General features: G+C 51.5%; 1 protein-coding gene across 1 annotated transcript in view; it reads right to left on the bottom strand.

Moving 5' to 3' along the window:
- GAB4 (GRB2 associated binding protein family member 4) overlaps positions 1-18,814 on the bottom strand; it is a 57,305-nt gene that overhangs the window by 3,890 nt on the left and 34,601 nt on the right. Inside the window, exons 4-13 of the mRNA XM_050746054.1 lie at positions 13,530-14,110; positions 11,914-11,999; positions 8,252-8,516; positions 7,741-7,831; positions 6,604-7,184; positions 5,292-5,377; positions 2,238-2,502; positions 1,728-1,818; positions 1,321-1,417; positions 274-381 (exon numbers count right to left, since the gene is read on the bottom strand). Of these exons, the coding sequence (XP_050602011.1) occupies positions 274-381; positions 1,321-1,417; positions 1,728-1,818; positions 2,238-2,502; positions 5,292-5,377; positions 6,604-7,184; positions 7,741-7,831; positions 8,252-8,516; positions 11,914-11,999; positions 13,530-14,110 (2,251 nt within the window). The remainder of the gene's footprint in view (positions 1-273; positions 382-1,320; positions 1,418-1,727; positions 1,819-2,237; positions 2,503-5,291; positions 5,378-6,603; positions 7,185-7,740; positions 7,832-8,251; positions 8,517-11,913; positions 12,000-13,529; positions 14,111-18,814) is intronic.

The following is an 18,814-nucleotide window of genomic DNA, read 5'->3' as shown; positions in this document are numbered from 1 at the left end:
GATTTATTCCGCAACCTCCACAGATCAGGTCTCCACACCGTCATCTGTCTGTCTCTACAGGGAGTCAGGGCAGGCTGATGAAGGCACCATGCTGAGAGGGAAGGAACAGGAGCCCCAAGATCCAGATCAGAGCACCACTGAGCATAAGAGCCAGGCACTGGGCTGGCAGTGGCAGCCCAGCAGCCCGGTGCGGCTGGTGCTGAAGGGCCTGGCCCCACAGTCTCTCTCCCAGGACCCAAGGACTCTGCCCAACCCCAGCTCCACCCCAGGCACCTTGCTCGGCTGGAAGTCCAGGGCCACATAGTGGATGGTACCAGTGCTCCTTGGCAGGGCTGAACTGCTGGTGCCACCGGAAACAGGAAATGCAGATGCCGCGTTCTGCTGTCACAAGGAGGAAAATCCTACAAATGAGTTTAGGACACAGACAGACGCAGCACCCAGTGGATCACACCTGTGGGTGTAGCTGCGAGCCTACTGGGTCCTACTCTGAGCCATGCACTGGGGCACACTCTGCTCATTCAAACCCTCTCAGCAGTCCTGTGAGCCAGGTGTTACTACTGTGCCTCTCCTTCATACACTAGATGCTGCACCCAATCAGTCCTCTGAAACTCCCACCCATGGCCCAGAGTGGGTCCATCCTACAAAGCAGCTGCCTCCCCCTCCAGCTCCCAGAGATCAGCAGTGCCCACCACCCCGGGCTACATGGAGCCTACTCCCTTGGCAGCTCTCCAGGAGACACACAGGGTCCCCCAGCCTCCTCCCTAGAAGGCTGCCACCTTGCTGGGACATTCCTGAAGTGTGGCTCTGGTGAGAAAAGCGGCCACCCTGGGCTCTGGGTTTTGGCTGCTTTGCTGGTTGGCTGGCTCATTCTTCCGGTATCTATGCAGCAACTATCAAGTGCTGGTCATGATGCCCTCTTCAGTGCCAATCTAACGGGTATCCTGTGGTCCACCTGCATCTCCACGTCTCTCACAGCCCTCACCACGGTGAGGCATGTACATTTGTGTCTCCCCATGGCCAACAAGACACCTCGAACTCTGCCTCTTCCAGGGCAGGGCCCACCTGTGTCACCATCGTGAGGGCGAGGCGGGCTGCCTCTGCTCTTCAAGTTCCAGACTTTCTTAAGGGGAAACCATCATATTCCTAACCCTGATGATTGCCTGATATGCCTGTGCTCAAGAAGGCTTGCAACAGGAGACCAAATCACACCTGACTGGGCTGGGGTGAGTCAGCTGGGGTAGCTAAGCTGGGAACCAGGGACGTGAGTGTGGGTCCCAGGGGACTCTGACAGGAGGCTTACAGTGACCCCCAAGGACTCACCAAGAAAATCTCTCTCTCTCCACTGTCTTCTGAGTCTGTGCTGGTGATGCTCTGCATGGAGATGGGGTATTGGGAGGAGCTGGAGTAAAAGGTGTGGCTGTCGTGGGAAGAAGGCAAGGAGTACATCCTGCGTGGGGCTCAGGGCTTCTGTCAGGGCTCCAGCCTCCAGCTGGGCCCTGACTTGAAGCATCCAGACCTCACACTGTTACCAGATCAAGAACTGACGGGGCAGGGATCATTATTCCCCCTTTACAGATGAGAAGGCCGCCACGCCTCATGAGACACAGTCAAGATCAGCTATGTCCAGATCAACATCAGCGTCCAGTTTCCTGACCACAAACCAATGGCCATCCCACTCACTCCACCAACCCGGTCCCAAGCTCCTGTTTCCACTGACAGACACTCACCTGGTCCCAGACCAGGACTCTGTGACAGGTGGCTTGAAGGAGAGCTCACTGATGACCCTGTTGTTTCTCAGGTTGGATGGTGTTGGATTTGCTGGAGCAGGAAAAGAACCTTCAGTCATCAGCCAGGTCTGGTTCCCTGTGGCCAGAATGATCCCCACCCAGGTATCCCACTCCTTCCTTGAACCCTGTGCTGGGCCAAGGCCACAAGGTGAGGTCATAGCAGCCTGGAACCTGAACTCTAGCTCTTCTTCCTGGTCTACACGTGCAGGGCACAGACCAAACTTCACTGGACACCTGCTGTGAGCCAGGGCCACTGTCCCAGACACTCTCCTTCCAAACAAACCCAGGAAGTAGGAGTTACTATCTTCATTTCACAGAGAAGAAAACTGAGGCTCAGAGAATTCACATGACTTGCCAAAGTCAGACGTTCCACATCCAGGATCCACCTGACCCCTAAGCGAATGAAGAGTCCCTGGACATTGTCAAGAGATAGAATGGGGAAAGGCTTACCTTTCCGGTTAGGCTTGAGGCTGCGGTTGACAGGGGGCAGCTGGACCTCATGTCCCTGGCTGACATCTTGGTGCACAGAAAGCTCCGTGAGTGGGAAGCCAAGCAGGTCAAAGCAAACAGGACATGAGCCCACAGCGGTGCAGACACCCTGAGAATCGCTGCCTGCTTGCTCCACAGCCACCAGGGTAGGGAAGCCTGGGTTCATGGGCACACAGCTGTCCTCAGAAGCAATGCTGTCCGACAGGCCCACGAGTGCTTTTCCTGGCTAGGAAGGGGAAAGTGAAAGAAACACAGCTATCACCAGCAAGAACAAGATAGGAATGAGAATTTCTAGACAAGGCCAAAAAGAGTCATGACTGGGTGTTTTGACGAAACTCTTGATCATCTTGGCTGGGGGCTGCTGTCTTCAGCAGCCACCAGAGGCCCAGACAGAAGTGCTCCAGCCAGGAACCCCATGCATGGGGCCCCTCTGGGCAGCCTCAGGGGTCAGACTTTGGAGCAGCTTCCATGACACAGTCACACGTAAAAGTGGAAGAGTTTTCAGTTCTTACAGGTCCTGGGAGGTCAGGGAGCACAGAAAAAGAGAGCAAGAGGAGAGAGGGTGGCAACTGGCAGTGTATCTTGCGGAATGGGGTGTGGATCACTTAATTAAGGTTGGAGTAAATGCCTGGATGATCCATTTAAAGGGAGCAGCAAGACAGTGGCGAGCCCAGTCTGCTGGCTGGGGCAGGTGAGTCTAAGTTCCTATCTCTGGCCACTGACTGAAGCCACATGGGTGTGATGTAGAACTGGAAACCATCGGGGTGACTAAGTCCTCTGCCTCTGTTCTGAGAAAGTTAAACCTGCATTCAATGTGGATGCCAGGGCAGCATACAATTATAAGCCTTCATTACATGGGGAGGGCTACACTTTGAAGCTATCAGAGTGTCCCTGGAAAGACTCTGAAATCAAAGTAGAGGCAAGAAAAAATGAGATGTCTGGGCCCTTCTAGCTCTCAGGACCCCATGGGGTCCAACTACAATTTGTGACAAATCTATAGGATAAAATATCTTTAGTGGCTGGGTCCACTCTGGTTTCTGGATGCTGGACCCAAGCAGAAGGCAGCACAGGCCGTGCACCATGCAGATGGGGTCCAGTACCCAATGTCCACTCGGATTTCTGGATACTGGACCCAGGCAGAAGGCAGCACAGGCCGTGCACCATGCAGGTGTGGCCTCAAGACCCACCATCCACCTCAAGTCCTGACTCAGCACTGGCGGGTGTGGGGAAAAGAAAGAGAGATCAGACTGTTACTGTGTCTATGTAGAAAGAAGTAGACATAAGAGACTCCATTTGTTCTGTATTTGAGATGCTATTAACCTGTAACCCTACCCCTAACCCTGTCCTTGCCAGAGACATGTGCTGTGGTGACTCAAGGTTTAATGGATTTGGGTCAGTGCAGGATATGCTTTGTTCAAAAAGTGCCTGAAGGCAGTACGCTTGTGAAAAGTCATCACCATTCTCTTAATCTCAAGTACCCAGGGACACATACACTGCGGAAAGTTGCAGGGACCTCTGCCTAGGAAAGCTAGGAATTGTCCAAGGTTTCTCCCCATGTGATAGTCTGAAATACGGCCTTGTGGGAAGGGAAAGACCTGATTGTCCAACACCCATGAAGGGTCTGTGCTGAGGAGGATTAGTATAAGAGGAAAGAAGGCCTCTGGGCAGTTGAGATAGAGAAAGGCATCTGTCTCCTGTCCGTTCCTGGGCAATGGAACATCTCAGTGTAAAACCCGATTGTATGTTCTATTTACTGAGATAGGAGAAAACCACCTCAGGACTGAAGTTGGGACGTGCTGCAGTGCTGCTCTTTATGCACTAAAAAGGTTTATGGAGATGTTTGCATATGCATATCAAGGCACAGCACTTTTCCTGAAACTTATTCATGTCACAGAGATCTTTATTCACATGTCTTTCTGCTGACCTTCTCCCTCCTATGATCCTATTTGTCCTGCCACTTCCCCTTTTCCAAGATGGTAAAGATAATGATCAATAAATACTGAGGGAACTCAGAGACCGGTGCTGGCGTGGGTCCCCTGGGCCAACTTTTCCTTTGTCTCTGTGCCTCATTTCTTTCCTCAAGTCTCTCATTCCACCCAAGGAGAAACGCCCAAAGGTGTGGAGGGGCAGGCCACCCCTTCAGGCAGGTCAGCATCTCAGGCCCTGATCAAGGCAAGGACCATATCAGATGTCTTGGCCCTGGAAGGTGAGGTGTGGGGCGAGGTGCACTTCCGCAGACAAGGAGATTCCTCTCCCCCAACGGCTGTGATTAACAGACAAGGTATCAGGGAGGTACAGGGAGCTTGGGGCTCACTCAGACTTGTGGGTGACCATCAAGCTGCAGGCAGAGCTGCCACAGAGTTGTGCAATGCAGCAGACCTAGGTACAGCCTTCCTCCAGCTCCTGCCCCATCTGCCTTCTGCCTTGGTTACCTAATTCCCACCATCTTTGTAAGGGGCCTGAAGCCAGGCTTTGTTGCTTGTCTGACACCTTGGACAACTGTGGTTACCCTTTCCCGGTGGCAGCCTGGAATCCATCCACCTCACCTGACTCTGAGTACTGCCCTTCCCTTGAGGCTCACATGGAAGCACCCCTTCTCCAGAGGATCTCCTGGATAAGGTTGCTGAATCAGATCACCCACCACCCCGGTAGCCTGTCCCCTCCGCCTACCCATACCAAAGGCTCACAGGGAAGCACTCCTGCTCCAGGGGACCTCATGGGTTAGAGCACCTGCTTAGAGCACCCAGAACCCCAGCATTCTGCACCCTCTGCTACCCACAGGGCTGGTGAGCCTTGTGATCCCATCTACTTAAGTACTCACTTTCTTCCAGACCTGGATACCTGTATCTCACTTATCCAAAAACTGAACCCATGATTCTGAACTGAGGCAAGAACCCAGGCGGGCTCCTAGGAGGGAGATGCTGTCACCCTTTGGGGGATGTGCTTTTAGTTCCCTGGAGTGTGACCTTTACCTCCCTGAGCCAGCCTGGGGACCCCTGGTTCAGTCATACTCACCAGGAAAGAACTGACTCCCTCATGCATGGACTCAGCAGGCCGGCCGGCATTCCCTCCACCATGCCGGGGGTACTTGCAGGAAGAAGCTATGACAGAGGAAGGAGATCCGCATGTATCACAGCTGATCCATGTGTTGATGCCTCCCACACCCTCCCCAGTGCTGCTCAGGGTCTCACTGACGCTCCAGAGGACACGACTCTCAACCCCAAATGACAAGGTGTTACCTCTAACACATCCTTGCTCCCTACCACAACTCCTCCTGGGTTTCCAGGTCCAGCTCCAGTGTTACCCACAGAGTGTCTCTCCTAGACATCTACCCACAGGATACACTTCTCCTTCAACTCCTATGGCACCCACCACCCATCCCTTTCACCCACCTGCCACCTCCAGGAACAGTAAAGAGGGCTTGTACTGACTTCTGCATATCGGTTTCATTTCATTGTGTACATAAATGTGAGCTCTGAACAGCAAACCTGTTTTATATATGTCTCTATCATTTCAATTTCACAGCACAAGGGCCTTGCTCAAATTGCTGAAACACTGAAAAGCCTGCAAAGAGTTCTAACCCAGGATACAGGACCTCAGCGTGAGGTTCATCTTTGCCACTTCTGACTTGCAACCCTGAGTAAGCCTAAGTACCACGGGCCTCATATAAAACAGACAAAACAAGGCTTTGCCCCACCAAACTCCCTCATAACGGGAAGAACAAACAAAGGCTTTGCAAGATGTAAGAATGGATGCAAAAGGAAAGGAGTTACTATTGATCTATTTCTTTTCATTGAGGAGAGGAGGTTATATGCAGATATAAAATACTCTCAGTGGAAAACAAATGACAAAAAAATCTAGGTATTTCAAATACAAGTTTAGACTTCAAACAAAGAGATCCAAATATAGGTTGGAAAATATTTTGAAGATCTCGTTTTGTTTCAACTGTGAGTCCACACTGGTTTGGCTCTAGTTTGGACTGATCTCCTCAATTTCTATTTTAAGTCTTTGCTTTGATTTACACATACATACACGATTATTTAGAATTCCAAACCCATAATGTGCTGTACTGCAACGAAGAATGTTCTGTCTCCCTTAGTAGAGGCTGAGTCTGCCACAGTCTTGCCACTGTGGTTGTCTACTAACAGCCTGCAGTGCTGGGGGACACAGCGGTCTCAAGGTCCAGACAGGAGATGAACTTGACTATCAGTGACCTGAGTGGCTCCCAAGTCTCCCTTGGCCATGGGAGACCAAGGACTAGCTAACCACTGAGAACCCGGTGCCACCTCCCCTCTCCCTCTATTTCTCGGTGAGGGCTCATACTGACCTTGGCAACATCGGCTGTTGTCTATTGCAGGAAGGGTATTCCGCCTGGGGATGGCAGCGTCAATGGACCACCTGCTGCTTTCACTGACTGAAGGTCTCTGCTGAGGGCTGCCCCACTGACATGCTTCTGCCTGACTTGCCTTGGGCAGGGGAAGGGAGCCAATAGGCCCAGGAGTGGCCATGGCCGTGGCACAGAGGTTCTTGTCTAACGTGACTGTCCTAGGGATCTGGTGCGCTGAGAGTGGGATGGCCGGAACACCACTGTTGTTCACCAGGTGGCCCCCAAACTCCTGGCACAGGGTGCTTCTGGGTGCCTTGAAGGGGTACACACCCTCATTATCTGCCTCAGAGCCTGTGAGGCTGCCTCTGGTGTGGCCATGGGAGGCCAGGCTCCAGGGGGTTCTGCAGGTGCTGCCTCTGAATTCTGTATTGTGCTGGCTCGGCTTGGAAAGGCTATGGAAGCCATGGATGTGACCGCTGACTCCATCGACACTGCATTCACTGTGCTGGGCAAGATTTTGCACGGCTGTGCTTCTCCTCATGGGGAATGGGGCCCTGGAGCCCTGCGAGAAGCTGGCACTCCTAAGACAGAGAAAGAAGGGAAGGGGCAGGGGTAAGAGGAGTGCCCCAGGGAGGCATCCGGGGAAGTTCACAGCCCCATGTAGTGAGATGGTATGGAGAAAACACAGGAAGAGGAATTGGGCAGACCTGAGGTTTGTCTAGTTTGGGAGTTCACTACCTTGTGGCCTTGAGCATTTTCCCTTTCTGAATCAGTATCTCCATCTATAAAATGGTGATTAAAAACTCATTTTGCAGGTTGCTTAGAAATCAGACTCTATAAGAAGGCAAGGAGGACATCCTGGGTGGGGCTCAGGGCTTCTGTCAGGGCTCCAGCCTCCAGCTGGCCCTGACTTGAAGCATCCAGACCTCACACTGTTACCAGATCAAGAACCGACGGGGCAGGGATCATTATTCCCCCTTTACAGATGAGAAGGCCGCCACGCCTCATGAGACACAGTCAAGATCAGCTATGTCCAGGTCAACATCAGCATCCAGTTCCCTGACCACAAGCCAATGGCCATCCCACTCACTCCACCAACCCAGTCCCAAGCTCCTGTTTCCACTGACAGACACTCACCTGGTCCCAGACCAGGACTCTGTGACAGGTGGCTTGAAGGAGAGCTCACTGATGACCCTGTTGTTTCTCAGGTTGGATGGTGTTGGATTTGCTGGAGCAGGAAAAGAACCTTCAGTCCATCAGCCAGGTCTGGTTCCCTGCGGCCAGACTAATCCCCACCCAGGTATCCCACTCCTTCCTTGAACCCTGTGCTGGGCCAAGGCCACAAGGTGAGGTCATAGCAGCCTGGAATCTGAACTCTAGCTCTTCTTCCTGGTCTACACGTGCAGGGCACAGACCAAACTTCACTGGACACCTGCTGTGAGCCAGGGCCACTGTCCCAGACACTCTCCTTCCAAACAAACCCAGGAAGTAGGAGTTACTATCTTCATTTCACAGAGAAGAAAACTGAGGCTCAGAGAATTCACATGACTTGCCAAAGTCCGACGTTCCACATCCAGGATCCACCTGACCCCTAAGCGAATGAAGAGTCCCTGGACATTGTCAAGAGAGAGAATGGGGAAAGACTTACCTTTCCGGTTAGGCTTGAGGCTGCGGTTGACAGGGGGCAGCTGGACCTCATGTCCCTGGCTGACGTCTTGGTGCACAGAAAGCTCCGTGAGTGGGAAGCCAAGCAGGTTAAAGCAAACAGGACATGAGCCCACAGCGGTGCAGACACCCTGAGAATCGCTGCCTGCTTGCTCCACAGCCACCAGGGTAGGGAAGCCTGGGTTCATGGGCACACAGCTGTCCTCAGAAGCAATGCTGTCCGACAGGCCCACGAGTGCTTTTCCTGGCTAGGAAGGGGAAAGTGAAAGAAACACAGCTATCACCAGCAAGAACAAGATAGGAATGAGAATTTCTAGACAAGGCCAAAAAGAGTCATGACTGGGTGTTTTGACGAAACTCTTGATCATCTTGGCTGGGGGCTGCTGTCTTCAGCAGCCACCAGAGGCCCAGACAGAAGTGCTCCAGCCAGGAACCCCATGCATGGGGCCCCTCTGGGCAGCCTCAGGGGTCAGACTTTGGAGCAGCTTCCATGACACAGTCACACGTAAAAGTGGAAGAGTTTTCAGTTCTTACAGGTCCTGGGAGGTCAGGGAGCACAGAAAAAGAGAGCAAGAGGAGAGAGGGTGGCAACTGGCAGTGTATCTTGCGGAATGGGGTGTGGATCACTTAATTAAGGTTGGAGTAAATGCCTGGATGATCCATTTAAAGGGAGCAGCAAGACAGTGGCGAGCCCAGTCTGCTGGCTGGGGGAGGTGAGTCTAAGTTCCTATCTCTGGCCACTGACTGAAGCCACATGGGTGTGATGTAGAACTGGAAACCATCGGGATGACTAAGTCCTCTGCCTCTGTTCTGAGAAAGTTAAACCTGCATTCAATGTGGATGCCAGGGCAGCATACAATTATAAGCCTTCATTACATGGGGAGGGCTACACTTTGAAGCTATCAGAGTGACCCTGGAAAGACTCTGAAATCAAGGTAGAGGCAAGAAAAAATGAGATGTCTGGGCCCTTCTAGCTCTCAGGACCCCGTGGGGTCCAACTACAATTTGTGACAAATCTATAGGATAAAATATCTTTAGTGGTTGGGTCCACTCTGGTGTCTGGATGCTGGACCCAGGCAGAAGGCAGCACAGGCCGTGCACCATGCAGATGGGGTCCAGTACCCAATGTCCACTCGGATTTCTGGATACTGGACCCAGGCAGAAGGCAGCACAGGCCGTGCACCATGCAGGTGTGGCCTCAAGACCCACCATCCACCTCAAGTCCTGACTCAGCACTGGCGGGTGTGGGGAAAAGAAAGAGAGATCAGACTGTTACTGTGTCTGTGTAGAAAGAAGTAGACATAAGAGACTCCATTTTGTTCTGTATTTGAGATGCTATTAACCTGTAACCCTACCCCCAACGCTGTCCTTGCCAGAGACATGTGCTGTGGTGACTCAAGGTTTAATGGATTTGGGGCAGTGCAGGGTGTGCTTTGTTTAACAAGTGCCTGAAGGCAGTACGCTTGTGAAAAGTCATCACCATTCTCTTAATCTCAAGTACCCAGGGACACATACACTGCGGAAAGTTGCAGGGACCTCTGCCTAGGAAAGCTAGGAATTGTCCAAGGTTTCTCCCCATGTGATAGTCTGAAATACGGCCTTGTGGGAAGGGAAAGACCTGATCGTCCAACACCCATGAAGGGTCTGTGCTGAGGAGGATTAGTATAAGAGGAAAGAAGGCCTCTGGGCAGTTGAGATAGAGAAAGGCATCTGTCTCCTGTCCGTCCCTGGGCAATGGAACATCTCAGTGTAAAACCCGATTGTATGTTCTATTTACTGAGATAGGAGAAAACCACCTTAGGACTGAAGGTGGGATGTGCTAGCTGCTCTTTATGTACTAAAAAGGTTTACGGAGATGTTTGCATATGCATATCAAGGCACAGCACTTTTCCTTAAACTTATTCATGTCACAGAGATCTTTATTCACATGTCTTTCTGCTGACCTTCTCCCTCCTATGATCCTATTTGGTAAAGGTAAAGATAATGGTAGAGATAAAGATCAATAAATACGGAGGGAACTCAAGAGACCAGTGCTGGCATGGGTCCTCTGTATGCTGAGCACGGGTCCCCTGGGCCCATTTTTTCTTTGTCTCTGTGTCTCATTTCTTTCCTCAAGTCTCTCATTCCACCTAACGAGAAACGCCCACAGGTGTGGAGGGGCAGGCCACCCCTTCAGGCAAGTCAGCATCTTAGGCCCTGATCAAGGCAAGGACCATATCAGATGTCTTGGCTCTGGAAGGTGAGGTGTGGGGCGAGGTGCACTTCCGCAGACAAGGAGATTCCTCTCCCCCAATGGCTGTGATTAGCAGACAAGGTATCAGGGAGGTACAGGGAGCTTGGGGCTCACTCAGGCTTGTGGGTGACCATCAAGCTGCAGGCAGAGCTGCCACAGAGTTGTGCAATGCAGCAGACCTAGGTACAGCCTTCCTCCAGCTCCTGCCCCATCTGCCCTCTGCCTTGGTTACCTAATTCCCACCATCTTTATAAGGGGCCTGAAGCCAGGCTTTGTTGCTTGTCTGACACCTTGGACAACTGTGGTTACCCTTTCCAGGTGGCAGCCTGGAATCCATCCACCTCACCTGACTCTGAGTACTGCCCTTGCCTTGAGGCTCACATGGAAGCACCCCTTCTCCAGAGGATCTCCTGGATAAGGTTGCTGAATCAGATCACCCACCACCCCGGTAGCCTGTCCCCTCCGCCTACCCATACCAAAGGCTCACAGGGAAGCACTCCTGCTCCAGGGGACCTCATGGGTTAGAGCACCTGCTTAGAGCACCCAGAACCCCAGCATTCTGCACCCTCTGCTACCCACAGGGCTGGTGAGCCTTGTGATCCGATCTACTTAAGTACTCACTTTCGGCCGGGCGCAGTGGCTCAAGCCTGTAATCCCAGCACTTTGGGAGGCCGAGACGGGCGGATCACGAGGTCAGGAGATCGAGACCATCCTGGCTAACACGGTGAAACCCCGTCTCTACTAAAAAATACAAAAAACTAGCCGGGCGCGGTGGCGGGCGCCTGTAGTCCCAGCTACTCGGGAGGCTGAGGCAGGAGAATGGCTCATGAACCCGGGAGGCGGAGCTTGCAGTGAGCTGAGATCCGGCCACTGCACTCCAGCCTGGGCGGCAGAGCGACTCTGTCTCAAAAAAAAAAAAAAAAAAAGGCCGGGCGCGGTGGCTCAAGCCTGTAATCCCAGCACTTTGGGAGGCCGAGGCGGGCAGATCACAAGGTCAGGAGATCGAGACCACAGTGAAACCCCGTCTCTACTAAAAATACAAAAAATTAGCCGGGCGCGGTGGCGGGCGCCTGTAGTCCCAGCTACTCAGGAGGCTGAGGCAGGAGAATGGCGGGAACCCGGGAGGCGGAGCTTGCAGTGAGCCGAGATCGCGCCACTGCACTCCAGCCTGGGCAACAGCGTGAGACTCCGTCTCAAAAAAAAAAAAAAAAAGTACTCACTTTCTTCCAGACCTGGATACCTGTATCTCACTTATCCAAAAACTGAACCTATGATTCTGAACTGAGGCAAACCCAGGCGGGCTCCTAGGAGGGAGATGCTGTCACCCTTTGGGGGATGTGCTTTTAGTTCCCTGGAGTGTGACCTTTACCTCCCTAAGCCAGCCTGGGGACCCCTGGTTCAGTCATACTCACCAGGAAAGAACTGACTCCCTCATGCATGGACTCAGCAGGCCGGCCGGCATTCCCTCCACCATGCCGGGGGTAATTGCAGGAGGAAGCTATGACAGAGGAAGGAGATCCACATGTATCACAGCTGATCCATGTGTTGATGCCTCCCACACCCTCCCCAGTGCTGCTCAGGGTCTCACTGACGCTCCAGAGGACACGACTCTCAACCCCAAATGACAAGGTGTTACCTCTAACACATCCTTGCTCCCTACCACAACTCCTCCTGGGTTTCCAGGTCCAGCTCCAGTGTTACCCACAGAGTGTCTCTCCTAGACATCTACCCACAGGATACACTTCTCCTTCAACTCCTATGGCACCCACCACCCATCCCTTTCACCCACCTGCCACCTCCAGGAACAGTAAAGAGGGCTTGTACTGACTTCTGCATATCGGTTTCATTTCATTGTGTACATAAATGTGAGCTCTGAACAGCAAACCTGTTTTATGTATGTCTCTATCATTTCAATTTCACAGCACAAGGGCCTTGCTCAAATTGCTGAAACACTGAAAAGCCTGCAAAGAGTTCTAACCCAGGATCCAGGACCTCAGCGTGAGGTTCATCTTTGCCACTTCTGACTTGCAACCCTGAGTAAGCCTAAGTACCACGGGCCTCATATAAAACAGACAAAACAAGGCTTTGCCCCACCAAACTCCCTCATAACGGGAAGAACAAACAAAGGCTTTGCAAGATGTAAGAATGGATGCAAAAGGAAAGGAGTTACCATTGATCTATTTCTTTTCATTGAGGGGAGGAGGTTATATGCAGATATAAAATACTCTCAGTGGAAAACAAATGACAAAAAAATCTAGGTATTTCAAATACAAGTTTAGACTTCAAACAAAGAGATCCAAATATAGGTTGGAAAATATTTTGAAGATCTCGTTTTGTTTCAACTGTGAGTCCACACTGGTTTGGCTCTAGTTTGGACTGATCTCCTCAATTTCTATTTTAAGTCTTTGCTTTGATTTACACATACATACGCGATTATTTAGAATTCCAAACCCAGCCGGGCACGGTGGCTCAAGCCTGTAATCCCAGCACTTTGGGAGGCCGAGGCGGGCGGATCACGAGGTCAGGAGATCGAGACCATCCTGGCTAACACAGTGAAACCCCGTCTCTACTAAAAAACACAAAAAAACTAGCTGGGCGAGGTGGTGGGCGCCTGTAGTCCCAGCTCCTCGGGAGGCTGAGGCAGAAGAATGGTGTAAACCCGGGAGGCGAGCTTGCAGTGAGCTGAGATCTGGCCACTGCACTCCAGCCCTGGCGACAAGCGAGACTCCGTCTCAAAAAAAAAAGAATTCCAAACCCATGATGTGCTGTACTGCAACGAAGAATGTTCTGTCTCCCTTAGTAGAGGCCGAGTCTGCCACAGTCTTGCCACTGTGGGTGTCTACTAACAGCCTCCAGTGCTGGGGGACACAGCGGTCTCAAGGTCCAGACAGGAGATGAACTTGACTATCAGTGACCTGAGTGGCTCCCAAGTCTCCCTTGGCCATGGGAGACCAAGGACTAGCTAACCACTGAGAACCCGGTGCCACCTCCCCTCTCCCTCTATTTCTCGGTGAGGGCTCATACTGACCTTGGCAACATCGGCTGTTGTCTATTGCAGGAAGGGTATTCCGCCTGGGGATGGCAGCGTCAATGGACCACCTGCTGCTTTCACTGACTGAAGGTCTCTGCTGAGGGCTGCCCCACTGACATGCTTCTGCCTGACTTGCCTTGGGCAGGGGAAGGGAGCCAATAGGCCCAGGAGTGGCCATGGCCGTGGCACAGAGGTTCTTGTCTAACGTGACTGTCCTAGGGATCTGGTGCGCTGAGAGTGGGATGGCCGGAACACCACTGTTGTTCACCAGGTGGCCCCCAAACTCCTGGCACAGGGTGCTTCTGGGTGCCTTGAAGGGGTACACACCCTCATTATCTGCCTCAGAGCCTGTGAGGCTGCCTCTGGTGTGGCCATGGGAGGCCAGGCTCCAGGGGGTTCTGCAGGTGCTGCCTCTGAATTCTGTATTGTGCTGGCTCGGCTTGGAAAGGCTATGGAAGCCATGGATGTGACCGCTGACTCCATCGACACTGCATTCACTGTGCTGGGCAAGATTTTGCACGGCTGTGCTTCTCCTCAAGGGGAATGGGGCCCTGGAGCCCTGCGAGAAGCTGGCACTCCTAAGACAGAGAAAGAAGGGAAGGGGCAGGGGTGATAGGAGGCCAGGACTGCCCCAAGGAGGCAGGCGGGGAAGTTCACAGCCCCATGTAGTGAGATGGTATGGAGAAAACACAGGAAGAGGAATTGGGCAGACCTGAGGTTTGTCTAGTTTGGGAGTTCACTACCTTGTGGCCTTGAGCATTTTCCCTTTCTGATTTAGTGTCTCCGTCTATAAAATGGTGATTAAAAACTCACTTTGCAGATTGCTTAGAAATCAGACTCTATTATATCTAGAGCTGGTATATCTATATCTGGGCTGTGATTAGCAGGGTGATCAGTTTCACCCCCACAAAACAGACAGCAGCAAGCCAGGTACACTGCCTATTGGTTCCCTGCTGTGAGCATTCCAGAATGTGCATGTCTGAATGCCCAGGCTGAGAAATGGTGGGGAGAGCTTTGAAGTGGGTGGCAGGAAGCAGCAAGCAAGTCATCTCATCTCTGAGTCTCAGTGTTCCCCGGTAAACTAAACCAGCAGCTCATGGGTGTCAATGTGGTTAAGTTATAAAGAACTATTCAGAAGTAAGCAACAGATTCATCTTCTACCAGGTATTACGGTGGTTAGAGAGGCAATTAGAGGGAAAAGTTTCTCTCCCCAGAAACCTAAACATCTAAAGAAAAAACGGTTTCCTGTTTGGCAACTACATTTGGGATGGAAAAAGGTCTGAAGCCAGGCACAGTGGCTCACACCTGTAATCTCAGCACTTTAGGAAGCCCAAACAGGCAGGTGGCTTGAGTTCAAGAGTTCGAGACCAGCCTGGACAGCATGGTGAAAATCTCTCTCTTCAAAAAAACAAAACAAAAAAATTAGCCGGGCATGGTGATATGCACCTGAAGTCCCAGTTACTTGGCTGGGAGGCTGAGGTAGGAGGATGGTTTGAGCCCAGGAGGCCGAGGCTGCAGTGAGCTGAGATCATGCTATTGCACTCTAGCTTTGGCAACAGATCCAGACCCTACCTCAGAAAAAGAAAAAAGTTTTGAATTATTAAAATGTAGGTTTTGGGAGATAAGGCAAGTAGTAAAAAGAGAATCAATGAATGAGAAGGGAGCTGTGTCATGTTCCAACGCTGCCACTGATAAGCTCTGTGTGCCTTCCTGATTGCCCCAGACATGACCCGGAAATCACAGTGATTTCCAAGTGTCCATCTGGCTCTGTAGCTCTACAGCCTTCGGCTTTATGAGAGTGGTTTGGAACTGGGTTCTATGTTCTGTGTGGGTGCTCTGGGAAACTGGAGGATGTAGTTTTGAGCAAGTATGGATCTAGGTCTTCTTCCCTATCTTTTATATTATTATTCCTCCTAGGATTTAATGTAGGGAAAAAAGTAAGACTGGATCCTTATAGCAGTGGTTCTCAGCCTCTTCATGGCCACAGGCATCTTTAAAAAGCTGAGCAAAAGCTCTTGGGGTATCTCCCCAGAATGAGGCATATCTCACACACATGCACATTTGCAAGCTGTTTCTAGGGGTCATAGCCCTCTGAGACCAATTCGTGGAACTGCCTCACTGGTGTGCTCTCAGCCTATGGAGAGCTTTCCCTTAGGGACGTGGCCAAAGCTGGCCCAGAAGCTTAGAAAAATGAAGGGAAGCAGGTGTTCAGACCAGGCTACTTCCTCTGTGAACATGGGCCACCAAGCTTCACACCCTTCCTCCCTGGGCCTGTGCATTCCTTCTCCCTTTCTATTCCTCTCCACACACGAGACCAAGCCAACAGCATGGGCCTCCATAACTGAACACATGTCTCTAAAGCATGCTGTGCTTCACCAGCAGACACGAGAGTGGAGGAAGATGCAGGATCCTCATGTTCATATTTGTCTTTGGTGCCTTTCACTTGGTCTTTTGGAGTTTCCAGATCTCTAGTAGATATGCCACCTGGATTTGCTCCTGTGATGTTGGCTCATGCCTCACTTTCCATCTAGGCCAGGCACAGCAGACACAGATGCCACCTGCCCTGCAGGACAGGCGTCACAGCAGTGGAGGAGGTGTCATGAACGCACACCACCACAATCAGATGGGATGAGCACACGGCTACCGACAGATCTGGATGAGCCCTCCCTGGTGGTGGTCGAGACCACCAGGAAAGCCTTCTGCAAAGCCTTCCATCTGAGTGAGCCCAGAAGAATCAGCAGCAGCTGGCCAGACAAAAGTTGAGACAAGGGAAAAGCTGTTCCACTTGGAAACAGCAAGATGCAGAACACAGCCTGGCCATTCAAGGGGCTGCAATCTGCTCAGGCTGAGAGATGACAGTGGAGGGGCCAGGCCAGCACTGAAGGGATCAGGAGCTTCGGAAAGACGTCAAGGTGGGGATAGAGTGTGGGAAAGCACCTCAGGTGTCCTGCGGTAATCTCACACATATTCAGAATAAGCCCATCATCTTCCTCCTGAAATCTACCTCTCCTGATTGTTCTGTCTTACGATTGGCACCAGCCTCTCAAACCCAAAACATTGGAGTTACCCACACTCTCATTCACTCACCGGTCAGCCTTAGTGAGCCCACCCCACTCATTTCCTCCTGATCCTTCTTCTGGACCACAAAAGGTCTCATAACAAGTCTTCCTCACATCTTCCCAGGGCCTCTCCAGCTCTCTGCATCCTGCTATTTACCTTCCTAACCTCCCAGCTTGAACATCTTCACCACTGTCACAGAGACTTTAGGATGAAGTCCAAACTCCCAGCTTTACTCCATTCCATCTCTGCAGTCTTTTCTCCCTAGTTACACTTCCCACCTAGGATCCACTCAAACCAGATGTTACTGCGTCCTCAGCGTGCTCCTCAGTGACACTTCTGGGCTTTGTCCTGTTGTCAGCTGTCCCTGGATGGCTTTTGAGGTCCCTCTGGCAAGCTCCTACTCCATTTATCCTTCAAACTCAGCTCAAAAGGCACATTTTTAAAAGCCTCTCTTATATCCTCTTCCTCCAAGCGTAACCACTCACCTGCATAACTGTTCTTGGAGTAGCAGCAAATTGCTATCTGCATCACACTCCATTGTTACTTATCTCCTCCACCAGACTATGATTTCCCTGAGGAAGGAAACCCTGTCTTACTCATCTTTCTTTCCTCAGCACCCAGGTTAGTGCTTGTCACACAGTAAACAATGAATAAATGTTTGCTGAAGGAAGAAGCAAATGAATGCAAAAGTAAATACAGAAACATGGGGTGTTGCCATCCTTTTTCCTGAGCTTGGCCCAAACACTTTGAACCAGCAGATCCAAACTCTTCCTCCTTAAACCCCACTTTCTTATGTCCCAACATCTGCCTGCCCAGGTCCTTTATTCCAGCTCAGATACTTCTCAACCCTGAGCACGTCCCACATGGTCTAAACCCCATCCCTGGGTTTGCATGCCTCATCTTGCCTTGGAATGCTTCTCTTCAAAATCTTCCACCAAGTCCAAAAGACTTTCCGTCTACAAAAGAATTACTGGTCCCTAATTCTCCCTCCCATTTTAAGCACACCCTCCTCTGTGCCCCCATAGCACCTGGGCTCCCATCAGGATACGCACTCGCTCTGTCTTGTGTGTGTTACCAGTGTATGAGTCTCCCCACTCCCAGCAGACCCTGTGCTCTTCCTCCGTGTTCCCACAGCACCTGGGCTACCATCAGAACATGGATCTGTCTTGTGTTGCTCTGTCTTGTGTTGGTTTCTGGGTCTATCTCTCTCTACTCCTAGCCAACCACGTCCTCCAAGACAGCAGAGGGCCACATCCTGTCCCCTGGAATTATGCCTGGCTTATGGTAGATGACACTGATGCATTTTGAGCAGGACTAATCATCACTTCAGGCATCAGGTAAAAGGTAATCAAGGGAAGCCAACATGCCCGAAATTACCTACTCAAAGAACAGGAGCACTGTGCCAGCACCCAGGGCTCTGGACACCCTGCTCAATCCCTGCTGCAGTGTGCTCCCCTTGGGCAAGAATCAGGTGGAGAACTCTGAGGACTCAGAGGTCCTGGGGACTCCATTACTGACATGCACACCCATGTGAGGCCAATGTTACTATGATGTCCTGCATTGCTTCTGTTGGATGGACACCTAGGAGCAGTGGATTTGGAGAGAGGCTTCTCTTCCAGGACTGCAGGCTGACAGAAGCCGCATAAAACAGGTAAGACCCTGTGTCAGGCGCATGACATGTGATGCCACTTTAATTCTTCCTAATAGGTCTGAGAGACACGTGTTACCCCTGTGTAGCAGATGAGGAAGGCAGTATATGGCCAAGTTGGTACAGGCAGACACTAAAGCACAAGTGCACAGGGTGCTTCCTGGAGTCAGCAAGCACTTTGGGAGGAAACACTCACTCCAGCCAGCAGCACACTGCACCTGCCCTCCTGTCCTAGGCTTCTGGCTGCACAAAGGCTGTGGCATGTGGGGCTGTCACACCACCTCCTGCATATTCTTTGGTGTCAATATCAACCCAGAGCTCTCCCCTGACTTTTAAAAATGGTTTCCTAGTTTTTGTAGCCACTTCCTTTTGCACTTGGTCACTACATTTAAATAAATAAATAAACACTGTAAAAATCTAAATGATGGGTGGCTGCTAAGATGGCCAAATAGGAACAGCTTTGGTCTGCAGCTCTCAGCAAGATCAATGCAGAAGGCGGGTGATTTCCACATTTCCAACTGAGATACCCGGCTCATCTCACTGGGACTGGTTAGACAGTGGGTATAGCCCACAG

The sequence above is a fragment of the Macaca thibetana genome, chromosome 10, assembly GCF_024542745.1.
Source record: "Macaca thibetana thibetana isolate TM-01 chromosome 10, ASM2454274v1, whole genome shotgun sequence".
In the NCBI taxonomy this organism is placed as follows: domain Eukaryota; kingdom Metazoa; phylum Chordata; class Mammalia; order Primates; family Cercopithecidae; genus Macaca; species Macaca thibetana.
The sequence above is the reverse complement of the archived record's forward strand: the minus strand, read 5'-3'. Positions and strand labels throughout refer to the sequence as shown.